Here is a 23182-nt window from a genome sequence, read left to right as displayed (position 1 = left end):
CAATGATACATAATTGTAAAAGAAAAATTATACTGAGTAGAAATGTCAACATACATTACTAAGTTTCCCTTTTTAATTATATATTTATTATCTTATTAGTTATTGATATTGTTGTTAAATACATATCATTTCACGTCATACGCTACCTATCGTATCTAACCTACTTTAATAGTAATCTCAAAATATATAACAATAATATGAATTAATATATTTAGCGATAAAATAGGTTACTCCTTCTATTTATAGTTCATATGTGCATGGGGGCAGCAGAGGTAACATATGCTGCCCCTGGCCTTTCTTTAGGGCTACCGCGGCTGGCAAATATTGAATAGTTATTCATTTACAACTTTAATTATGTACCCATTTGATTTTTTTTCTTTTTAAAATAAACATCTTCAGTTTTGTACATACAGATTCAGAGTATTATTAATTTTAAATATACATTTTATAATATAATATTGTTATTTATATTTGTTTATTTTATTATATTATTATAAATAATAAATATTAACCAAAGGATTGTGAAAAGATACACCTTAGTACCTTACTGTACAACTTTTTATCCAAACAACAAACAATTTATACAATTTTAATGTTAATACCAAATAGTAAAACAAGTAAAACTGTGGGCCAGTTTTAATGGTGAATTTTAAGAATGGGCCGAATTAATCTTTTCCTGCCCCTGAAACCGGAGTCTATGTACGCCTGTGTTACTGCAGTCTGCAGTGACCTATTCAATAATGAGATACATTACGACTTCTGACTTCTATAGGCTATAGTGCTGAATGGTTACCAACTTTCTCTTTTTTTCTATTTGAATTAAATACTAATTTCTATTCAAAATTACTTAGTCTTTGTTCATAATTTTGTGATTATTTTAACACATCTTCATATATTTATGAAGGTATCTATAGGTTTCAGTTATAGTACATTAGTACCCAACTTGTAACATCATGTAAATCCAGTAAACTAGGTTCAAATAATAAACAATACTGTAATACCTATTGACTATTCATATTTTTATAGTTGTTCAATAGACAATAGTGCAATAAATTTACACAATATAAATGATTATTTTATATAGTTTTTTTGAAATTAATAAGATAGGTACCTCCTATCCTAAAGTTATTTACTTGCACGCCCTATTGTCATAAATGACTATTTGCTATTATATTAAGAAAACTTACACAACGGATTATAATAATTAATAGGTATAGTATAATAAATGATTAATTTAAAATATTTATTTATACACACATAATACATCATTAACTATAAAAAAATATTAAGTTACTAATTGGCAATTAAATGTTAGAGATCATAAATTCATGCTTTTGAATATCGATCTTTTCCAGTAGTATTAAACGCTAAGTAATGAAAAAATGAGCTTCAAGGTAACATGATTCAATAGATAGGTCATAGGTATGATATTTTATTTTGCATATACTAAATACTTGCAGATTCAGTGGTTATTTTTTAATTAGATAAGTGGATAAGTGAATTAGTAATAAGTTTTTTATTATATTATTATTATTATTTTAAGCAAACTTAAAAGTGTTTTTTATTTAAATGTTAAGTTAATAATTGAGCAGTGTTAGGAGCATATAAGAAGTGCATATGTTTAAGCATTAGGTATCTTTGTACATGAACTTATGAGCTCTGTTTATTATATTAATATCAAAGCATATTATTTTTTTTATAAAAATGTAGTTTAAAATGATAATTTGATAATTGACAAACAAAATTACTACTTAGTTATAATAAGTATAAGAAGAACAACTGTTATAAAACATATAAAATATTATTTTAATACAGTAATAACATAAAATAAAATAATAGAAGACTAGATTATGTGTAGTGAATACAATAAATCAATGAAATACCATGTACAATTTTTTGTAGAGCAAATTATACATAGTTAATATATGAGGGGTTGAAATTCAAAACATACTATACCACTATAGCCAATAAAACATCTATTTGAAAAACAATTTCCTGAAACTTCTCTTCTAGAAGCATTAATTTAATTGAACCCAATAAATGTAATATACAATGAATTATAGATATAAAAAAATATATTTTCATTTTTTTAAATAAAAATGCTATTTATGGTATTTTAAAATGTATTCTAAAATAAAAATATCATTAATATCTAAACATTATTATGAATTGCTATAAAGTGTACTTAAATATTTAAAAAGCAAGCAATGTTACAGAAAAACTTTTAACAGGTTTATGAAAATCTTAAAAATATACAATAATATACAATATATCATAAGGATATTTCCTATGAATAAGTTATTATATATTTACATTTATGTTTAGCTATATTTATTATCATTATAATGAATACACCCCGGAATACACTATTGATAAATCAAAATCTTCTTCATCGACTTTTTTATAATTTTTTAACATTGCCTAAGTATAAAAGTACTAGATTAAATACTATACAAACAATAATACTACATTTTATATTTATATAAAAAAATTTACAAGAACAATATATTTTTTAGTAAATTATTATATACATTATACGACACCACTCGTTCAAATTTTAATTTAGATACAGCTATATGAGTATTATAAATAAATAAATAAATGCTTCACAGTTCATAGTAAAAAAGGTGGAATTTTATTTTGAAAAAAGTTTAAAAGTTTTTATTGTTATAAGAATATAGGACACTCTTTAAATAATAAAAAAATCTTATTTAAAATTAAACCCTTAATATAGTTCCTTATTTTATAATAAATTCATCATCACATAAAAAAGAAAGAGCATGCTTGGATATAAAGTAGCACACAGAATACTTTCATACAAGATATCATATCAAATTACGTAAGTAAATCATTGCGTTTTTTTAAGGTTTCTGTTATAAATTTATATAATAGATAATATTTAACAAATTAACACAGATATCAAGTTATACTACAGATTTAGTAAAATAAATTTGTGGTTACACTGACATAAAATAAAATATAGAACCATAAAAATTTCTCAAGGGTCATAACCACTCTTTTGGTACCTATTTATTATAATATTACATTTATGAAATATATAAAGTTAAAATATAATAAAGGAAACAAACGAAAAGCTAGTTAATAATTGACTAATTTTTTATTTTTTTTCAAAGACAAAATAAAACCAACACTAAAAGTGTTTTTAGTTTATACCTTATGTTATAAATACAAATAATTTATACCTCGTTTGAAAAATCATTAATTATTTCTGGAGATGGTAGTGGAATAGCTTTAGGCACAGATTTGATCTGGTTTGGTGATTTTTGATGATCATAAGAATGATTTGTTTGAATGGTTTCTTCAAAATTAATTTTATTCATTATTTGAGTGCTTTCATAAACAACATCAGGCAATGGTGTTTTCATTTGAACCTTATAAAAATAAACATCAAAATAAATATGTATTTAGTATTAAAAATATATGTGACTTACAGGAATAAGGGGTGTATTTAATTTATCTTTTTTATCCAATTTTAAAATTGTATTAGGTTTTGTAAGCAGCTTATTTAACATTGGATATTGTGATGGTGAATGATTATTTAATTTTGATAATCGCTTTAATGCAAATGGAAGAATAACAGTTGTACTCATTGATGGATCTGTATCCGAGCGAACTGTCAATTTTCTAGGGCTCTCCCACTCTTTTTGATTTATCATTTTTGAATCTTTTGTCGAAATTTCTAAATTTTTCTCAAACATAAGTACCTCTACATTTGATGGAGCAACCATGCTCAAAGCAGGATTAATTTCTTTATTGAATAATAAATTATCATTCAAAGAAGTTACTGCTCTCATTGATGAACTTGAAAATGTTGGAACATCACTATTTAAATCATTAGATATTGAAATAGAAGGAATTGTCTCCGTATGTTTGTTAAATTGAGTAAAAATGTTTTTTTCACCTATTAACCTTGAATTTATTATCATTGGAAGATTGTTTACAATTACATCAATGGATGCTGGAGTAAATGATTCATAACACTTATTTATATTGGATTCAGTCATATTAATAGCTGTGTTATGTTGAGTAGAATTTGTTGTTTGACTATTTAAGAATTTTGGTCCAAATCTTGAAAGCATAATATCTGGTAGACTTTCCATAATTAAATCATTAGATGCTAGAGAAGAAAGTCCATTATATTTTCTAAATTTAGATTTAATCTCAATACTTGTGTTGTTTTGAATCAAATTAGATATTTTCCTTTTTAATGATTTTGAGCTTAAATTTAAAGCTTTTGAAATACATGATACTGGAGAAAAATTTTCATTTGATTTAATAAAATTTGATTGAATCATTTTAATATCAGAGTCAGATTGAGTTAAATTGTTTTGTTGAGTATCAAATTTTGGTTTTGGACTTAATCTTGAAATAATTACATTTTCTGGGATATCTTTAATTAAATCAACCATCACAGGTGTAGAAGATATATTCGTTTTTATTTCTTCAGGTTTACTTGTCATAATATCTGAACCACATTTGGATGAGAAATTGTTTTGACTATTAAAATATTGATATAATTTTGAAGTTTTTAAATTTTCTAGTGTAACATTACTTTTTAATTCTGTGGAAACTGAAACAAAAATGTATGATTAATTAATTTTTAGTTTTTTTTTTAACTATGTAGGTATGTGTTATTGTTTAAACAAAATAGTTTGGTTTACCTTTTTCTTTTAGACCAGAATTATTTTTTTGCTTATGAACTTCAATATTTGTACACAATGCTGTATCCTATAACACAGTTAAGACATTTTTAAGTATAACATTAAATTGAAAAAAATAATATTTTTTTCTAAATATAAAGTAATTGATGGATAATTGATGTCCACTTTAAATAGTACACTTAATTATTATAATAAGTTTAAATGAAAATTATTATCATTTAAAACGTAGGTTGGTCTAAAATATTAAATACAATAAAATTGAATATAATAATTTGATTTTTAATTTTATGTGAGAAAGAAGAAGATAAAGTAGGTGAAAAATTCAAAACTACAATATCATTTTTACAATAATAGAAATATAGGATTAGTAAGTGGTTCTTATTATAAGAAAACTATAATGATAAGATAAGAATTTCAGAGTAGGATCTCATCCAATGAATAAAATAATAATACAAAGTATAGAATAATAAAAATTAAGAAAAAATAAACAGTGTACTGTTCAAAGCACTATACAAATAATGATGATTTTATTGTTGTGATTATTCTTTTATTTTACTTGGTGATCGTATGTTAATAAAAAAAAACTAATAAGTGATGGCAAACTCCAGTACACTACAGTCAGCTATTTCTTTAACAATTGCTGTTTTAATAATAATGTGTAGTAGCGAAATTGACTAGTATGTATGATATATATTATTATAACTACACAATTATAGGTGTTAACAGACAACAGAAATGAAATGGTAGAGCAGTAATTTATTTTGTCTTTCAATAAACATCTTACATAATATAATTTACCTAGTTAAAGATATGGAACATTCTAACACATAATTGTTCTATTGGGTGTTATTATTGTTATGTTATAATTATTTAGATATTATTATTTGTTTAATAAAAATTTAAATAAAGAATATTAAAATTTACCTTTGCTTTTTTATTTATAACACTAGTACATCTTATATTTCTATCACTTCTTGTACTATTTACTAATGTTTTTATTTTATGCTCCAAACAATCAAACTTTAATTTCCAATGATCGTTACGTTTATTTAATGAACGAATTTGTCTTTTAGTTCTATTATTTCCTTTCATTAATCGAATTAATACTTTGATCAATAAAATATTTTCAAATACCTACAAAATCAATAAATAGTATTAATTAAATATTATCTTAATGTAAAAGCTGTATTACTACCTTAATTCCTACCAAAGGATTACTAAGTATTTTTAAAGCTGTTGACCAATTTTTTTTACTATACAATAAGTGGTACATATAATCTTCTTGCACTAATTCAAGTGTTTTAATTTTAATATTAGTCTCTTCATCATCATCAATAACTGCATTATAATTAGCTTTATTAAAACCAAAACTAAAATCGTCATCACTATCACTAATACTTTCATTTTCAGTTTTTATATCCTTGTCCAAACATCTTTCCATCATATTATGTGTAATTTTAATTGAAGGTAAACTATTAACTGTAGATGTACTTGTAACTTTAGGTGTACTTATAATTTCAGTTGCATTTTCAATTGTAGGAGTACTTAAAATTTTAGGAGTACTTATAATTGTAGGTATACTTTTAATCGTAGATGTACTTGTAGTAGTAGTTGTATTTATAATTATGGGTGAATTTTGATTTATAAATTTTGAAGTGTATTTTCTTAGTTTAACCTTTGAAGGAATTATTTGTCTACAAGCATTTGTGATTAATGTACTTTTATTTTTTTGTTTATTAGTAGTCTTAAATTTTTTTCTCTTATTTGTATTTGTAATCAAAGATCTTTTGAGTGTGCGTTTGTTAGAAATTAGCATATTTTTTTGTATCTGATTATTTTTAGACAAAATATAATTTCTTTTGTTTTTATTATTAATCAAAGAATATTTATTATTAATCAATGTATATTTTTTTTTTTTAATATTAGTAATCAAAGAATTTTTGACTTTTCGAGCATTAGTAGTATAATGACTTATTTTTTTATAAGTGTTAGTAGTAGAAGTATTTTTTTTCTCATATGTATTTGTAAGTAAAGCCCTTTCATTTTGATGAGTATTATTTTTCTGATTATTGATAGTCATATTATGTTCATTTAGTGATGTTGCCTGACAAATTTGGTTAACGTCTTTGAGCTCTTCGTTAAAAGAATAGCTTGTATGATTTTTCATTATGCCATCTTTTAAGTTGATTCCAATCTAAAAAAAAAAAAAAGTTTTAAAATAAAATTAAGGTCAAGATCAATAACACATACACATAAATATAGAAAAATAATCATCCACTGATTTTAACAATAGAATTGTTTTTTTTTTTTTAACTTAAATTGATAGTTTTAAATATCTAAATATATTTTGTAAAAATAATTGTGAATTTTTAATAATAAATTGTATATTTAAAATATTGTAAAAGGCATATCTCATTTAATTAAGTATGTTCAATTATTTTTTTTACCATGACATAATTAAATTTAAGTTTTTTTTAATATACTATGTATAATTGTTAGTAAAATGCATGTCAAGATTTGTGAACAAATTTATATAACTTATTAAACAAGTCATATAAATGAGCTAATACTTCATTAATATTAAATATTTTAAGTTTAATCTTTCTTTGATATTCAGTAATAGGATGAGGTTGAAAATATTTTTTTTTCAAATAATTGCTCTAGATTAATTGTATACATGCATATGTTATATAAAATTGCAGTTCATTATTTTATGTTTTGTATATATGTAAAAAATCAGACACAGTTGACTAATCATCATGATTCATGAAATGTGTATACTGTATATATATAACAGTTTTATATATTACTTGAAGAAATAAACACTTTGTAGTAAAATGAATAAATTAGTCAATACTCAATAGTGATAGATTACAGCGTTATTATGTATTAATTGTATTATGTTAACTATATATTTAAATAAATAAAGCCAATTGGCACATTTTTATTTTATTATAGCAATAACATAATATTATTTAGGTAGGTAAATTGCAATATTTTAATGAATAAAATACTTGAGTAATTCCAGAATTTAAAAACATGGCATAATGATATACAACATACTATGTAATTTTTTACTTATACTCATTTCAAGTCTTATATAATACAAACAAAAACAAATCTTCTTAACCACTCAATAGTGTCTATTTATATCAAAAGAAGCTGCATTCAATATCATAAATTATGTGGAACCAGTGGCGTATCTAGGATTCATTTTACAGGGGTGTTTTAATATTTAATAGTGTCATGGAACATAGGGAAGAAACCCTCATACCACCCATAATACATTAACACAAATCATAATATATTGATATAAATTATTTTATTTGTAAAAATTATAAGTATGTGAAAGTTGTATAGAAATTTTTTAATTATAACGCACATAAAATAAATGATATTAATACTAAGACAACAACTATAACATAATACATACGGTCGATGGGGGGCTGTTCTAACACCCATATCACCCCCCCCCTCAAATACGCCACTGTGTGTAACAATTATAAAATGTACAACTTCTTAACAAACATGTAGGAAGTCTTATGGTGTTATTATTTTAAGTTATGAAATAATAATTAAAAAATCTATTATATGCAATTTAAAAAGTAAACAATTAAATGTACATTTAAATAACTTACTTGATTTTTATTATCTTTTTGATCTAATTTATTAAATGGATAATTTTCAAAATTGAAAATTGCATCTATTGAGTCATTATTTTTTATTAAGTCTTCATATTTTTCTGTGTTTCCATTTTTACAATCAGGATCAAGTGGGTCAGTAAAAAAAATTTCTTTTGAAGAAGCACAAAATCTGACTGGATTATTTTTAATAATCTTAGGTAAGTCAATTTCTTCAAAAAATCCGTCCAAATTCTTTTGTTTAAAACAGGCATTTTTACTAAAAAAAAAATAGATAAAAACAATGAATACAATTATTGAACATTATATTATAATCTTTTAAATTAATTTCCAACAATTTTTACAAAAAAAAAATATATTTTTGATTCTAGACAGAATAAAAATGTATTAAGTAATTCTAATGTTTTAATTTCATTTTTTTAAGTCTAAAGTAAGTCATTGTAATGTAACAATTTGTTAAATTTGAACTCAACACCACATTATATTATCAGTCAAACGGTAAGTTGATTTATTTTTTTTAACAACATTGTAATTTGTATTTATTATATTATTAATACTTAATAATAATTGATACCATTTTATAGATTTATACTATTGTTATTATCTTTTTAATCAGTAGGTATCACTTAACTGTAAGACAGTGTAAATAAGTTTTATAAATATACATTACCTAGAAATAATCGACATATTTTAAAAATTAAATCATGTAAAGAAAATGCTTATCTAAATAATTGCAATTATTAAATATTAGTAGCTACCTTACCTACTAATTATTATAATAATATAGGTATAACAAATTAATTTGTTTTACAAATAGGAATTTTGCGGGTAAATAGCTAGGTAATGCCGTAAAAATTTGAAACGATCATAAAAAAGTAATATGTGTTCCACAAAGATTGAACAGTGAAGGAAATACTTACAAAATGATTTGGTGAAAATTTCAAATGTTACCCATTGTTTTTCAGTAATATCGAAAAAATAAAGTTGTTTAATTAGAAATTTTTATTTTACGCGTGAATATCAAATTTCATAAAAAAAATTACCTAACTTCGGATGCTCGCGAAAAATTAATTTAACTATACATTTTTTTTAATAAAGATTGAAAATGTAAACTACAAAGTATCTTAATTTTAATAACCTCTAAATTATGGTTTCCAATTATTTATCGAATTTGTTGAAAATTGGTTTTGTGTAAATATTCCTGTTCTTTATCATTTTAAATTTACTTTACATTCGTATTGATTTTATAATGATGAGTTTTTTTTTATCAAAACGATATTATAACATATTATTATAGTAAGTATTATTATAATTAATAATATAATGAATGAGACTTTTTCGGAGACTACCTAATTAATAATTCAACCTATCGTAAAACCAAATACTAATCAAAGTAAAATAAATAATTATAATCTAAAGTAGATATAAAAACATATAAAATATAATTAGTAAATAATAAATAAGGCTTACAGATCAATTTTAGGTACCTACTCGTTTTTTGATTGCAATGAATTCAAATTTAACACATCCATACCTACAAATAACTGCAGAGTGGTTTCCTACTTTTAAATACTGAACATTTTATCCTACAATACAACAGCGATAATAGTTCAACTTTGATGGTCAAAAACAAAAAAAAAATCCCATTACTTTTCAAAATTATTAGTAAAATTAAGCAACTTTCCAGAAAACTGATTTATTAAAATAGACAAAAAAACTTGTAAGAAATTTCGTATTCAATATTCAAATCCTAAGTGTAAAATCACAATTTTTTATAGACGTCTAACTACAAAATAACTTTCAAATGTTCGTTATTGACCAAAGCATTAAAATAAGCATTTAAATTTTGAACACTTATGAAGTTATAAATAATATTGCGATTTGCAACTATAAATTTTCTATACTTTTTAATTAGTAAATAATTATTTTATGACATATCTTTAATTTTCAAATATTTTTACCTAGCAAATAATTTTTTTCCAACGATTAAATAAATATAAAAACTAAAAAAATAGAAAAAAGAAAATGGAAAATTTCAAATACCTATAAACAGTTCGAAAACAGTCAAATTATTTTGACCATATAGATATCTACTATGGATAGAAAATGATAATATAAACATTTAGTGAAAATTTCAAGTATCTACTCCCAATGGTTATTTACTCTTGAGTTACAAAAAATAAAGTAAAAACCAAATTGATTTTTCTGCATTCGAGTACCGTCCTGGGTTTTTATGCTAGTTGCGTCCCGAGTTTTTATGCTAATTGCGTCCCGGGTTTTTATATTAGTTTCGTCCCGAAGTTTTTTAATGGATACCTAAACTAATTCCACCCTGTGCCAAGTATTTTTATATTACACTGTAGATGTATAAAATGTAAAAATTAATAATGTCGACCATCGAATTTAATAATAATATATAATTTAGAAATAAAGATAATACGATTTCAGTTATTGCACCAAATAATCAAATTGAACAATATCAACATTTTTTTTAATTTTAATTTTTGATTATTAATATGCCAGTTTGACTTAAGTCTTAAACTATTTAGTATTCATTGAATTTTTAATTTCGTTTTATTACATATTATATAGTATCTATATTATTACGATTAAATTATGAAAATGTACTATTATAATTAGGTATAATACCTATATTTTTTGTATGCATTTTATTACAACAATATTTACACATGTTATTTATTATTACCTATTTTAATTATACTTTTTTTAACTGCAACGGAATTAGAATAAAAAACGGTTCTAGGGACGGAACTTGGATGCAGCCATTGATTTAGTTGAAAATTGGATTTGCATATAACATTCTTATTTTCCCGATTATTTTAAAAAAAAGATGACACTTTTAGCTCTTATGTAAAAAATAGATCCAATTTGGTATCCAAAAATTCCAAAACCCCCTTCAAAGTTGAAAATCAAACCATTCTTTTTTATGTACCTATCGTGTAGAAATAGACAAACATCATTTCAAATCAATGCGATCTCATTCACTCAGAATCATAAGATCCAAAAGTATTAATAAAAAACCAACATTTTTACTAAAACCTATTTTTGACAAAATTGATTTCCTTCATATTTTATACATCATTTAAAACAAATAATCATAAAAATGTTTAACGAAGACCAATTATTTATTTTATACTTCTTTTTTTTTTGTTTATATTATTATACTTAAAATATTTTTATTCCTTAGAACTATTTATATAGACAATAACAATTTTCAATTTTAGAAAGTTATTTGTTCAAATTGCCAATAAAAAATTTAAAATCAAATTCCTCATAACTAATAAGTAGGTAGGTTATCTATTAGTAAAAATGAAAATAAATTAAGAGTAAACTTACAAAAGCTTTTTTTATTGATGTTTGAAGTTCAAATTTTAACAAAATTTGTCAAAATCACGCAAATTAACAAATTATTTTAGAATTAAAAAATATTGATAAATGGATCTTTATAGGTATTTCAACAAAAATTTAACAAGAAATTTTTACTGGAAAGTTAAATTAATTTATTATGAGTGTTTGAAATTCAAACCATTACGACATTGCATATTCACCGAAAAATAACAATTTTGCGAAACAATATTTTGTTATAATTCAAAAACAAATAATTGTAGATACTTGAAATGTTCACAAAATATTTATTTTACCATTTTCCACATGAAATAATATAATTTATAGACAATTGTAACTTTCGGATTTTTATTTTACCAACCAAACAAAATGGTTATTATATTTGAATATGTATTTAGACTAATATTTGATATTTTATGTCAAAACAATACACGCCAAAATTATAGGTATGCGGTTAAAATTAATGTGTTAAAAATGAGTAGTTTACATATAATGGAGTAAATACAAAGTAAATTCAGTGGCATTATTTAACTTGACACATGCAATGCTATACAGGATTAACTATAAATAATAAATCAAAGGCTAAAAACAGATTTTTATAACAATTTTGCCAATTGATTCAATAAGATTTGATTAAATTCATAGGATATTATTAAATACTTCCTTTTAGCACATAAATGTATTATGTTAATACAATATATAATATATTAATATTATATTACATATACATTACAAAGTTGAGCACTAACTAGTTAGTTTTAATACATAAGCACTTTCTAGCTTAACAAATTTTATTGAATGTGTAAAATAACCAAACTAAGTAACTGAACAAAAAAAAAATTATTATTGTATTATAGTTTTTTTTTCAAAAATCTTAAAAAATGTTCCATAATCTTAACATTTTATTTATTAGGCAGGTACCAAATATTTTTTTTCTATATTAATTATTAATTTATTATATTCTTATACCTACTACTACCTACTTGGAGCATTTAATGAAATTATCATTACCAGTTTTTTAATTTTATTTTTAATCATCATTGATAAATCAAGTAAACTTATTATTTAGATTTGAATAAACAAGTTTTCAAAATATATATTTTAAAGTTTAAACTATAAAAAAACTTCTACTTTAACTTAAGTAACTATTTTAAATAAACTAACTTCTAACAAATTTAGAAATTTGTAAGGTTTCAGAAACTGACTTATATTCTAAGTTAATTAGTTTTTATATTAAAGTAACTTAACTTGAACTAGTTGAAAAAATTAATAATTTTTCCAGCTTTGATATATTAGTACCACAGGATTACAGAAAAAAAAGTAGTTATAATGATCGGAGGTATAATTTTAGATCTGTATTATATATTGGGTTAAAACCCAAATATTTATGTTAAAACTTTGTTCAGTTTATATTTGTGAGATTAAGAAGAAATAAATCCATGAGCATTTGATTGGTCACAGATAGCACTGTGCAGGATCAGCCAGTGTATAATAATTAAACAGTACATGTAACTAATTATGAACTCATTTGTAAGATACATAATTTAATTTGATAGATATCTTGAATCATTCTTGCACAAATAATAACTGTTTTATTTGAGTTAAGAATATAATTTGGCTCATTATAATAAATGAAAATATTTTAATCAAATCTAGATTTAATTTTTTTTCTTATGGTCAGTTTAATTGCAAACACGAATAAGTGTATTTTAAAACAAACATCTAGTATTCAAATGTTACCTTATCTTTATATTCCCACCCAATTAATATAGTTAACATTCCACTACTCAAAATATAAACTGTGATGTCTAGATTAATTTAAGAGTTTAAAACCTATCAATAAACTTAGAGATAAAGAAGAATATTTTCAAAATAATCACATATTCATTATATAAAATGTAAAAAAAAAATGTAGTACCTACGCTACAATCTCTAAATCAAAAATATTTTTTTGGGAGAAAAACACAATTAGTTATAATTAATAATTATTATTATTTTGTTACTATAGAAAAGAAACCATAAATATTGTGTAACAAAAATCAGTCAAAAAAAAAAATTGTATTCAGCCCAAAAATATATTTATGTTAAAAATACTGCTTAAAACAAATGTTATAAATATATAGACATGTATAGCATAGAACTAATGCAAATCATTTGTAAGCCAATAGTTTACAAAAATGACATTATCTCAAAATTATATTCTTTTTAAGATTCACAAATCATTTATTAATTTATGATAAAAATGATTAGTTAAATTATCATAACGTTTTTAGTTTTTAGCCTATTACAATTTACTATAATATAGATTATACTACAGAATAAATATACAATATTATTAAATGATTAGTATACTAAGATGGATTAATGGATATACAATATTATATTAATAATATTATTATGTCTAAAACTATCAGATTAAATAAAATTATTACTTTTATTTTTAAACAATTAATTTCATTAAAGTAGCAGCCAGAAGGTTTCTCTAAATGTGTAACTGATAAGTTTTAAAACAGAACAATAGGACTTGAAAAAAGAACAAATAATTCTTTAATGAGGCTTCAGAACCATACCAGAATATGATTGCCGATGCAAAGTTCTAATAACCAAAGGATTCTAAAGGTTTTTAGTACTCAGAATCCTAGAACAAGCACTAGAAATTACATCTCCATTATTAGTATACTTATCATAATATCAATAAAATAATTTTATTTTATATATTTTTAATTTAAATCAGAAGGGTGAGCTTCTCACATGACCGTTTCTCTACAGTAATACGAAAAATGTTCACACAACTAAACCAAAAGTAATCAACTAGAATTAAAACTTTGACTTTCAAATTTAAACTCAACATAATTTTTGTGAGTTGTGTTTACCATTGCCATAATATATCCTATGGCATCCTTTTGTTATGAAATTAATATTATTATATTATTTTTAACTTTATTATATACTAAATATTTTAATACTTAATTACCTAATTGTTGAAGTTAGAACTCAACATTATACAATATATAAATAATAGCAGTTTTATTTTGTTAATTAACTCAATGAACCAATTAGTGAGATATACAAGTACATACATTTTCAAATTTAGAGTAAAATAAAATAGATACAAATATATTTTATACTTTTATCAAAATAATTATCTTCTTAAAGAGTATATCTAGGTAAATATATATTAATATTTTATACAATACATAAATATAACAATATAACAGTAGGTAATAACATAATACCTATTGACAGGTTTTTAGGTAGGTAGCACACAATTGTCAAATATGAAAAAACGTGATTCTGAACCTAATGAAGAAGATAATATTACTAAATAATAATAATAATAATAATAATAAACTAACATACCTAGGTAGGTAGTTTAAGTAGTTTAGAAATTGTATTTATTTATTAGAATATAATAAATCATATAATTTACCAAATATCATTTTTCTTGTAGTAATTTTTATACTGTAGGTACTTAATATTATAAATATAGCAATGAATTGTTGATTTTTATTATTAACAGTAGTTTTTATTAGAAATATATTATTATAGGTATAATTATTTTACATGTTTTATTAATTTCTGTATAGTTAATTGATTCTAAAACAATTACAAATAATGATAGTTCACTGAATCATAAATGATAAGGTACATATTATTCCTATTATGCTTTTACATAAAAAAATAAAATGTACACATATACTTTGTGCAAACGAATTAACTAAAACACATTTGTATAATAATGCACTAATAATATTAGACAATAGTCCATAGACCAAAAACACAGGTTCATGATTAAGAAGTAATCAAACTAAACCAAAAAGCCGTGCAAAAATACAACACTCTAAGTTGAAAAAGTAGTATTAAGGTAACATATTTTTCCAAATATTTTGGACGAAATTATTTTGAGCATAACTAAATAATATACTTACAAGCTAGAAGCCATTCATATTATATTCTATGTTAAAATAATAAAGTATATGAAGTATTAAAATAATGTGTAAATATCAAGCATAATATCACTTATAAAATGGTAAACTAATATACAAATATAATAACATACATTAAATGTTAAAATAATATACAAGTATAATATCACACATGAAATGTTATAAATAGGTAAATAATGTAGGTACAAGCATAATAACTAATAACAAATATTAAATATTAAGATGAAACACAATATTAAGTTATAATACCTATTAGTTTGATCGATTTAATAAAGAATAATAGATAAGAAATAATATTTCTGAGAAATTTCATACACACTAGGAATACAGTTGGAATTTATTTAAAAATTTAAAAATACAATACAATATATTTAATATTATTTGAAGTCACCAGAAATTGGAATTGCTTACCCGACACATAATACCCACATTATATTATAATTAAAATACAAAAGCATATTCTTGATTTGTTCAAACAATATTGAGTATAACTTGTAGTGATATCTATCTATACTATAACGATTGGGTGTTTCATACATAAATTGTAGTTAAAAATGATAACATATCATTTTAATACAATTTACAATATTTAACTATAATACACAACTGATTTTAAAATAATTAGGTACAATAATCAAAGGCACTAAATTGGAACCAATAGTTTAAATATTTGATTGTAGATGATAGAATTAATTATTTATGAAAAAAAAAATTATTTCACTGGCAGTTGAATTTTTTTAAGATAAGATACACAATAAAAACAAATTTAAAAAAATTAAAATAATAATAGCATACAAAAATTTAATAAAAAATACAGGATAATTAATAATATATGTAGATACTGTGTTGTATCTTGTATGAAATACAAGTTTGAAAGCAGGACATGATAATAGCATAGCACAATGTTATCAATATTTTTAATTGATAACTTAGAAACCAATAATGTGGAGAAATTAATGATCTTAAGAAACCCTTAACGCACCACTATGGAGGTACAATAATTAAATTAAATATAAGTCTATGTGTGCAGTATATTATAAAATTTCGTTTTTAATATCTTACTTGAATAAGGACGATTGTTTTTGTACATTTAATCTCGCTTTTAATGCTTCGATTGCGATGAAGTCTGGCCCATGAACGTGTTCGTGATCTACGGCGATGTGCTCTAGTTCATACTTGTCCATGTTCGTTCTGAGCACAGCCGGGCATTTCAAAGAATAAACACGATTGCATTTCCATCGGAGGTGATGGGTGCATTTTTTGTGAAAATGGTACAGGTACCCATCAAGTGCAAGTCTTGGATATTTAAACGGCCTTATTGTCTTGGTCTCAATGACTTCTAAATGTTGCGGAGTCATAATACGGCCCGGTATGGGGGTAACAGCACACTGAACAACCACCGTCTAGCACGTACGAGTGACGACTGAGCACTGAGCAGTGAGCAGCGACGAATGCCGACGATAACCGGATCGACGCTGAACGGACGTTAGCGACACGCCACGAGCGGACCAGGCCAGTGGTGGGCTGCAACTAACGTAGTAGTTGACTGTGTACAATTCAGACAGTAGTGGCGGAAGTGGTGGCCTTGGGATTTATAACAGACCAGTGTCCTGGTTTGCCACCAACCTTACGATAGCGTTCATGTCAATCAGCCGTTATCATGTTCGTGCGTTATCATCAGGACGGTAGTCATACAATAGGACGCATTTATTACAAAGGATTTCTTAATCCTTAATCCTTTAAAACAATAATAATAATAATTATTATTGTTATTATTATTAACGAGGCATGGTGTACTTGTGGTCGTCATCGCATCGGTTCTCACACCGTCGGGGGTCCGTTCCCGTTTGAAAGTCTATCACAATTCAATGAACGGGAATCGATATTAAGTTCAACGACCGGACCCATACATACGACTCATATTATGATAATTAACATATTATTAAAAATCGTCTTCGATGTCGCCGTTAATTTTTATAATCGTCGTATTTATAATTTGGTATCATTGTAACGTTCGCCGTATTAATTACGCGATGGGTTATTCGCGAAGGGTTTGGAAAGGGTGGTGGCTTCTACGAGGAGGGTGAATCGTTGGGGGATGTTCACCCTTCGCCACCACGATTCGATTCCCCTCAGTTTCTGTCGTTGAGAGAGAGTCACTTTTGCGTAACAGTTTAATAATATGTCGTTCTGTTATACACGTTCATTCTCCTTTACAGCCAACGCACACACCAACGACGGTAGCAACGAAAACACCGTTTTTGTTATTGCACATATACTCGTTGACGATTGCTCTGCGCCGTCTTTTAACTATAGAACGTTATGAAGTGAGTTGAAAATTGAAATTTCTGGGTGTTATTTTATTTCATTACTCCGTGAACAACTACATTATTAGCTTGCTGAATGACCAATTTAATTCGAAATGATTAGTACTGTAGTAGAATTAACTGCAACGTTCAATCACTAAAAAAATGAAACAATACATTTTGGGAATTTATATTAACTAGTAATTACCTTCTTTTTTTAATGATGAGTGTACAATTTTTGTAGCTTTTCATTGAATAAACGTCGGCTGCAGGGTTTACTTGCGCGTAGATACATCAAGTATCACGGGTTTTGTAAATTTTCCATAATACATCTGAAAAATTATTAAAATTGAAGATGAAAAAACTGTAATTAGGACTCGACGATTTACCTACTAGAATTATTTTCTTAACATGTATAATATTTTATTAATCTGGATGAAATGTTATAAATATATATATATATATTATTATATATTATTTTATATATATGTATGTATGTATGTATTATTAAAGAAAAAAAAATCATGTAATTTTAAATAGTATTTAAGGAAAATTATATTAAAACATGTTTTATTTTATTTAAAGTTAAACTTTCCTATAATATTACGAAAATATTTTAAATTTTATAATTTTTGTGTACATATATGTATGCAGATAAATCAGCGGAAGACTTCAGATAATCGAGAGTACACAGTATTATTAAAATTATTATTAGATATTCATATTGTGAATATATGCGCTAATTATTTCGATATTTTGATATAACCTAATTGTGTACTTCGTTTTTTAAATTATTTTATTTAAGAAAATGCCAGGGCAATAATTATTTTCTCTCTCAGACCCACGTGCAACATACCTAATGGTTCTAACACATTCACAAAAATCGTTTTTTTTTTTTGTGATTTTTGAGTAAATTTAGTGTAAAACAATTATAACCAAAATTATATAGGATAATATTGTTGAGAAGTTTACTCTAGAATTTAATTTTTATTATTATTTGACTTAATATTCAACTTTAATAATAAAAAATAAATGTTATAAATTAAAATAGATATTAAATTGTTTTAAGACGATACTTAGATAAATCAATACATCAAAAATATTATTATTTATAATTTTTTAAAAGGTGATTTTCAACTCAAAAATTACAAAAAAACACAACTTTTGTGAATGCGTTGATCTATTACGTTGCGCGTGGGGCAGAAAGAAAATTATTGCGCTGAAGTCAAATACTCAAATTTATTACCTTGTATTAAATTTGGTAGTATTTGAATAGAAAAGAGATGGTTAAATTAATTACAAATGTGTTTACAATTTTTAATATTGAAAAAAAAATAAAACAAAATACGCCATCATGATATATAATTTTGATGAAACTGATTTCAAAAGCAAAAAAAAAAGCATGTGATCATAAATTCATAAATATAATCATAGTAATTCAGGATGAATGAAAAAAATGAAAAAAAGGATGTTTTAAAATTAAATTTACATAATGATGATTTGGGTAATATTAATTTATTCGAGTACCTACTAAGTATAAAAATAATTTACCTATAATAAATAAAAATTAAGAGTAATAATAAAAATAAAACGAGGAACAAATTATTACAATTATTAATTAATAACATAATGTATTAAACTGTTGAAACATATTTTGTTTTACAATCAACATTTTGAAGTATTTTTTTTCTTTAATAGATATTTCCACTTACAACATTTGGAAGACAAAATTGAACTTTTAATACTAATTACTGTAGTAATGTAAAGGGTTAAAATAGGTATAGCTTATAAGGTTAGGTTAGGTTTTAGTAGTTGTGTTTACATATAGTCGAATAATGGTATGAAAGGGAGGAAAGTTCAGTGACCAGTTACAAAAAAAACTTGAAGCTTAATGTCTAAAGTTTATGTAAGAGAACTATATACCTGTGAAAAATAGGTACTAATTAAAAATTTGTGAAATGTATATCTAGTGGCTAGGTACTGAATGTATATTGAATAGTGCAGCGGTTCCCAACCCATGGGCCGTGGCCCACTTGTGGGCCTCCTGCAGCACGGTACTGGGCTGTGAAGTGTATATTATATTTAAAATAATGTTATTATATATTTATGTCATATACCTATTAATATTTCTAGTTATAATAATAATTAATCAATATTAACTACAGTGTACAATAAGTATACAATTATGATATCAAACTTTTAAATGTAGTTTATTTATCTCATATTCATATACATGCATATAATATATATTATATTATAATTATATGATTATTTATATAGATGTGCTACTAATGGGCCTCAAAGATTTTTTTTTACAAAATTGGTGGTTTGCACAACTAAAAAGTGGGAAACTGCTGGTACAGTGATACCTACACGGATACATAAGATAATAAATATTTGTAACTAGTATTTATATACATTAAGTGTTCTAGTATATGTACAAGATTCTTAATGGATTGTATTTGATTAAATAAACATTTAGCTTTTGAGAAGAAAATAATTATTTTTGAAGGTTAATTCTGTGAGCTGTTTTTTTATATACTGTTCATAAACTTATTTTACAACCTACTTGTTCAGGTTGATAAAAAAAAATGTTTTTTAAATAAGTTTAAATTTAAAAGTATAAAAATAATCAATAAAAATTTTATTTTATCTTTGTATTTTTTATGTTAGTATTTATAAATAAATTAATATGAGTTGTGTAGCTCAAAGTAAAATATTTTAGTTTAACTTTTTATTATTTATTTTTTAAAATAAAATACATTAAATAAGAACCAAATTTTAAATTTCTTAAATAAGTAAAGTTAACTACCTATTTAATTCTTTGTAAAGATCATTATAGATTATTTTATTTTTGAAATGTTTTTCTCTCTCTGAACTACAATTTAGCAGTTTTTATATCAATTTTTTATTTTGTAAAATCTATCTTATATTATTATTAATTTTAATAATACGGTAAATTGTCTTATTATAAAATTTAAACGTAAGAGTATTACCTATAAGTGTTCATGACATTGGCTTTTAAATATATTTAATTTTTCTTGCAGGTAATAAGTACCTACCTTTAGAAAATAATATAATTTTAAAATGGTAATTAAAACGAAGAAAAATTGAAAAACTATAAAAAAAAAAGCTAAGTATAAACACAATATTGTGGATTATAAATGACAATAGGTAAACTGACTATATTTATCATTTATATATTTAGTGTTTTAGTTTATTTTTTAGTAAATGAAAAACCTGAGTTGTGGGTAATTTTAAAACTGTATAAATATAAAATATGGCATTCAAAATTTTTTGAGGTGTATATTATTGATTCAGAAAAATTAAAAGAGGTGTGAGCTTCTAGTGCTTCATCACCTTTCCTTTCTAACAGATCAACTTGAAAAAATATTGTTCAGCCCCTATAAGAAAAAATATAAAATGCATCTATTTATAATTATAGCTTAAATTTGTTTGTGACAACATATTTATGTCTTTTTTAAATTTTAGGTTTATGTTAACAATCATTACGTATGATAAGAATTTGAACAAAATATAATTTTTTATATTGCTGGACTATACTTAAATTTGTGAAATTCAGTGAATTTGTATGTAGGGAATATAGTTTCCATACTTATTAGTTATTAAGATGTTAAACACAATTATGGGTAAGTAAACTAATAAATAAACTTAAGTTGGTAAGTAACCAGAACGAAAATAATAGACTAAGAATTTTTATTTCAGAATTCTTAACATTTATCAAGATCTTAAAAATCAAAATAGGTTTATAATAATGTGCATTCTCAATATTTATTTGTTTATTACCTAATTACCTTGACATAATATAAAGAATAGGGAATCAAAAACAAGTGATCACTGCCTATTCTATTGCAATATATCAGGTACCTCCCTATAATTATTAATAATTTAAGTAAAAAATTTAACGTGAAATGTGGTTATAAGTTTGTGTTCAAGTTTTCAATATAGTATATAAAAAAAAAACTACTTACATAGATCGATGTTTGATTGTGTATCTACGTATATATTATATTATATTGTTGTTATCAGCAAGCCAGACACAGGTATCTATTACAGGAATAATAATTAGGATCCGCATCTGTTTAGAATATCATACATTTCTGACCTTTTGGGTAATGAACAATGATATTTTCAATGGGCTTTGCAGAATCACATCTAATCTGGAAACGGTAAAATACATTTAAATTAAATAAGTGCCTGTACACCTTAGTGATGATATAAATTATTATTGTAAACCGCAATGATAAAACATGTCTCACTAGCGTTCATATTGGAAACGGGATAAAATAATTTGGTGTTCAGAGTGGAAAAAGCTGAATCTCAACCAGTGAAATTGGGACCCGACTCGTTCGTTCTGAAAAAATAGAAGTAAAACTTGCCGACTGGTAATCACAGACGCGAACCAGCCAGATAAAAAAATCTCGTTATTGCACAATCCCGATCGGGATACTTGAAGTCGACATTACTCGACAGCAAACACGACAACAGTTTCGGTGATAATAGACAGACATTTTTAAAACAATGGTCAATTGACCACCATTTATATAAGTGGCTTATTCCGGCATCATTTTAAATATAAATGAGTATGAATAAAATGTATTTAATGCTACGCTGTATTCATGCATAGGTAGAGTCTCACCTGAATGGCGTCGTGGGTAGTTAGATAAAGTGTCAATACCTTTTGCACTGCTATTTGGCAAACGATTGCGGTGACACGTCGTCTATTCTCGCTGTCTTCAGATCGGCAATGGTAGTCCTCATCGACGATATTCTAGACCATGTCCATGATGATCGATGGACATCGACGTCGACGAGTGGGTCAGTTTGTGAAAATTTACAGATCGTATGAATGTATCATACGTAGATGGTCGTTGTATTAGTGCGGATAGAATACAATATATGATATCGCAGTCTGCGCGCTGACCCATATTTTTTTGCAGGGAGGGGGTTGTTATGGTTATCTTCATTGGAGGTTTTAACCACCGAGCGTTGCAGGGTAACCACCCGGGAAAGTCATATGATAATACATACGTTGAAAATGATTTGGCGGTAAAAATTTGAACCGATCGGCATCGCTGCATTATATTCGTGTTTTTAAAAATATTAGAATATTAGTTGTACAGAAATTATTGAGACATAATATCATTCATAATATGGCTCATTATTTTGGAGTTTTTTTTAAATTTTTTTTTTTTTATTGGTTTGTACCGATGAATTTT

The 23182-nt window shown here is 24.4% G+C and overlaps 1 protein-coding gene across 3 annotated transcripts; it reads right to left on the bottom strand.

Moving 5' to 3' along the window:
• Positions 1 to 1782: 1782 nt before the first annotated feature.
• LOC114127009 (uncharacterized) lies at positions 1783 to 22868 on the bottom strand. Of its 3 annotated transcripts, XM_027991085.2 has the most exons (11): positions 22223 to 22868; positions 22069 to 22123; positions 21935 to 22010; positions 18151 to 18274; positions 16699 to 18099; positions 8321 to 8582; positions 5878 to 6876; positions 5607 to 5816; positions 4683 to 4749; positions 3453 to 4591; positions 1783 to 3392 (listed from the first exon to the last, which is right to left on the bottom strand). In XM_027991085.2, exons 5-11 carry the CDS (start codon positions 16992 to 16994, stop codon positions 3198 to 3200), a joined length of 3168 nt encoding a protein of 1055 aa, XP_027846886.2. In that variant the 5' UTR covers positions 16995 to 18099; positions 18151 to 18274; positions 21935 to 22010; positions 22069 to 22123; positions 22223 to 22868; the 3' UTR covers positions 1783 to 3197. The 3 variants fall into 3 exon arrangements, with proteins under 3 accessions (XP_027846886.2, XP_050062156.1, XP_050062155.1); XM_050206199.1 differs by having other exon boundaries at positions 21935 to 22123; positions 22642 to 22868; XM_050206198.1 differs by lacking the exon at positions 22223 to 22868 and having other exon boundaries at positions 16699 to 17373; positions 17434 to 18099; positions 21935 to 22083.
• Positions 22869 to 23182: the final 314 nt, after the last annotated feature.

This window comes from Aphis gossypii, chromosome X (genome assembly GCF_020184175.1).
Source record: "Aphis gossypii isolate Hap1 chromosome X, ASM2018417v2, whole genome shotgun sequence".
NCBI classification, from domain to species: domain Eukaryota; kingdom Metazoa; phylum Arthropoda; class Insecta; order Hemiptera; family Aphididae; genus Aphis; species Aphis gossypii.
Note: the sequence above shows the minus strand (reverse complement) of the source record. Positions and strands in the feature narration are given on the sequence as shown.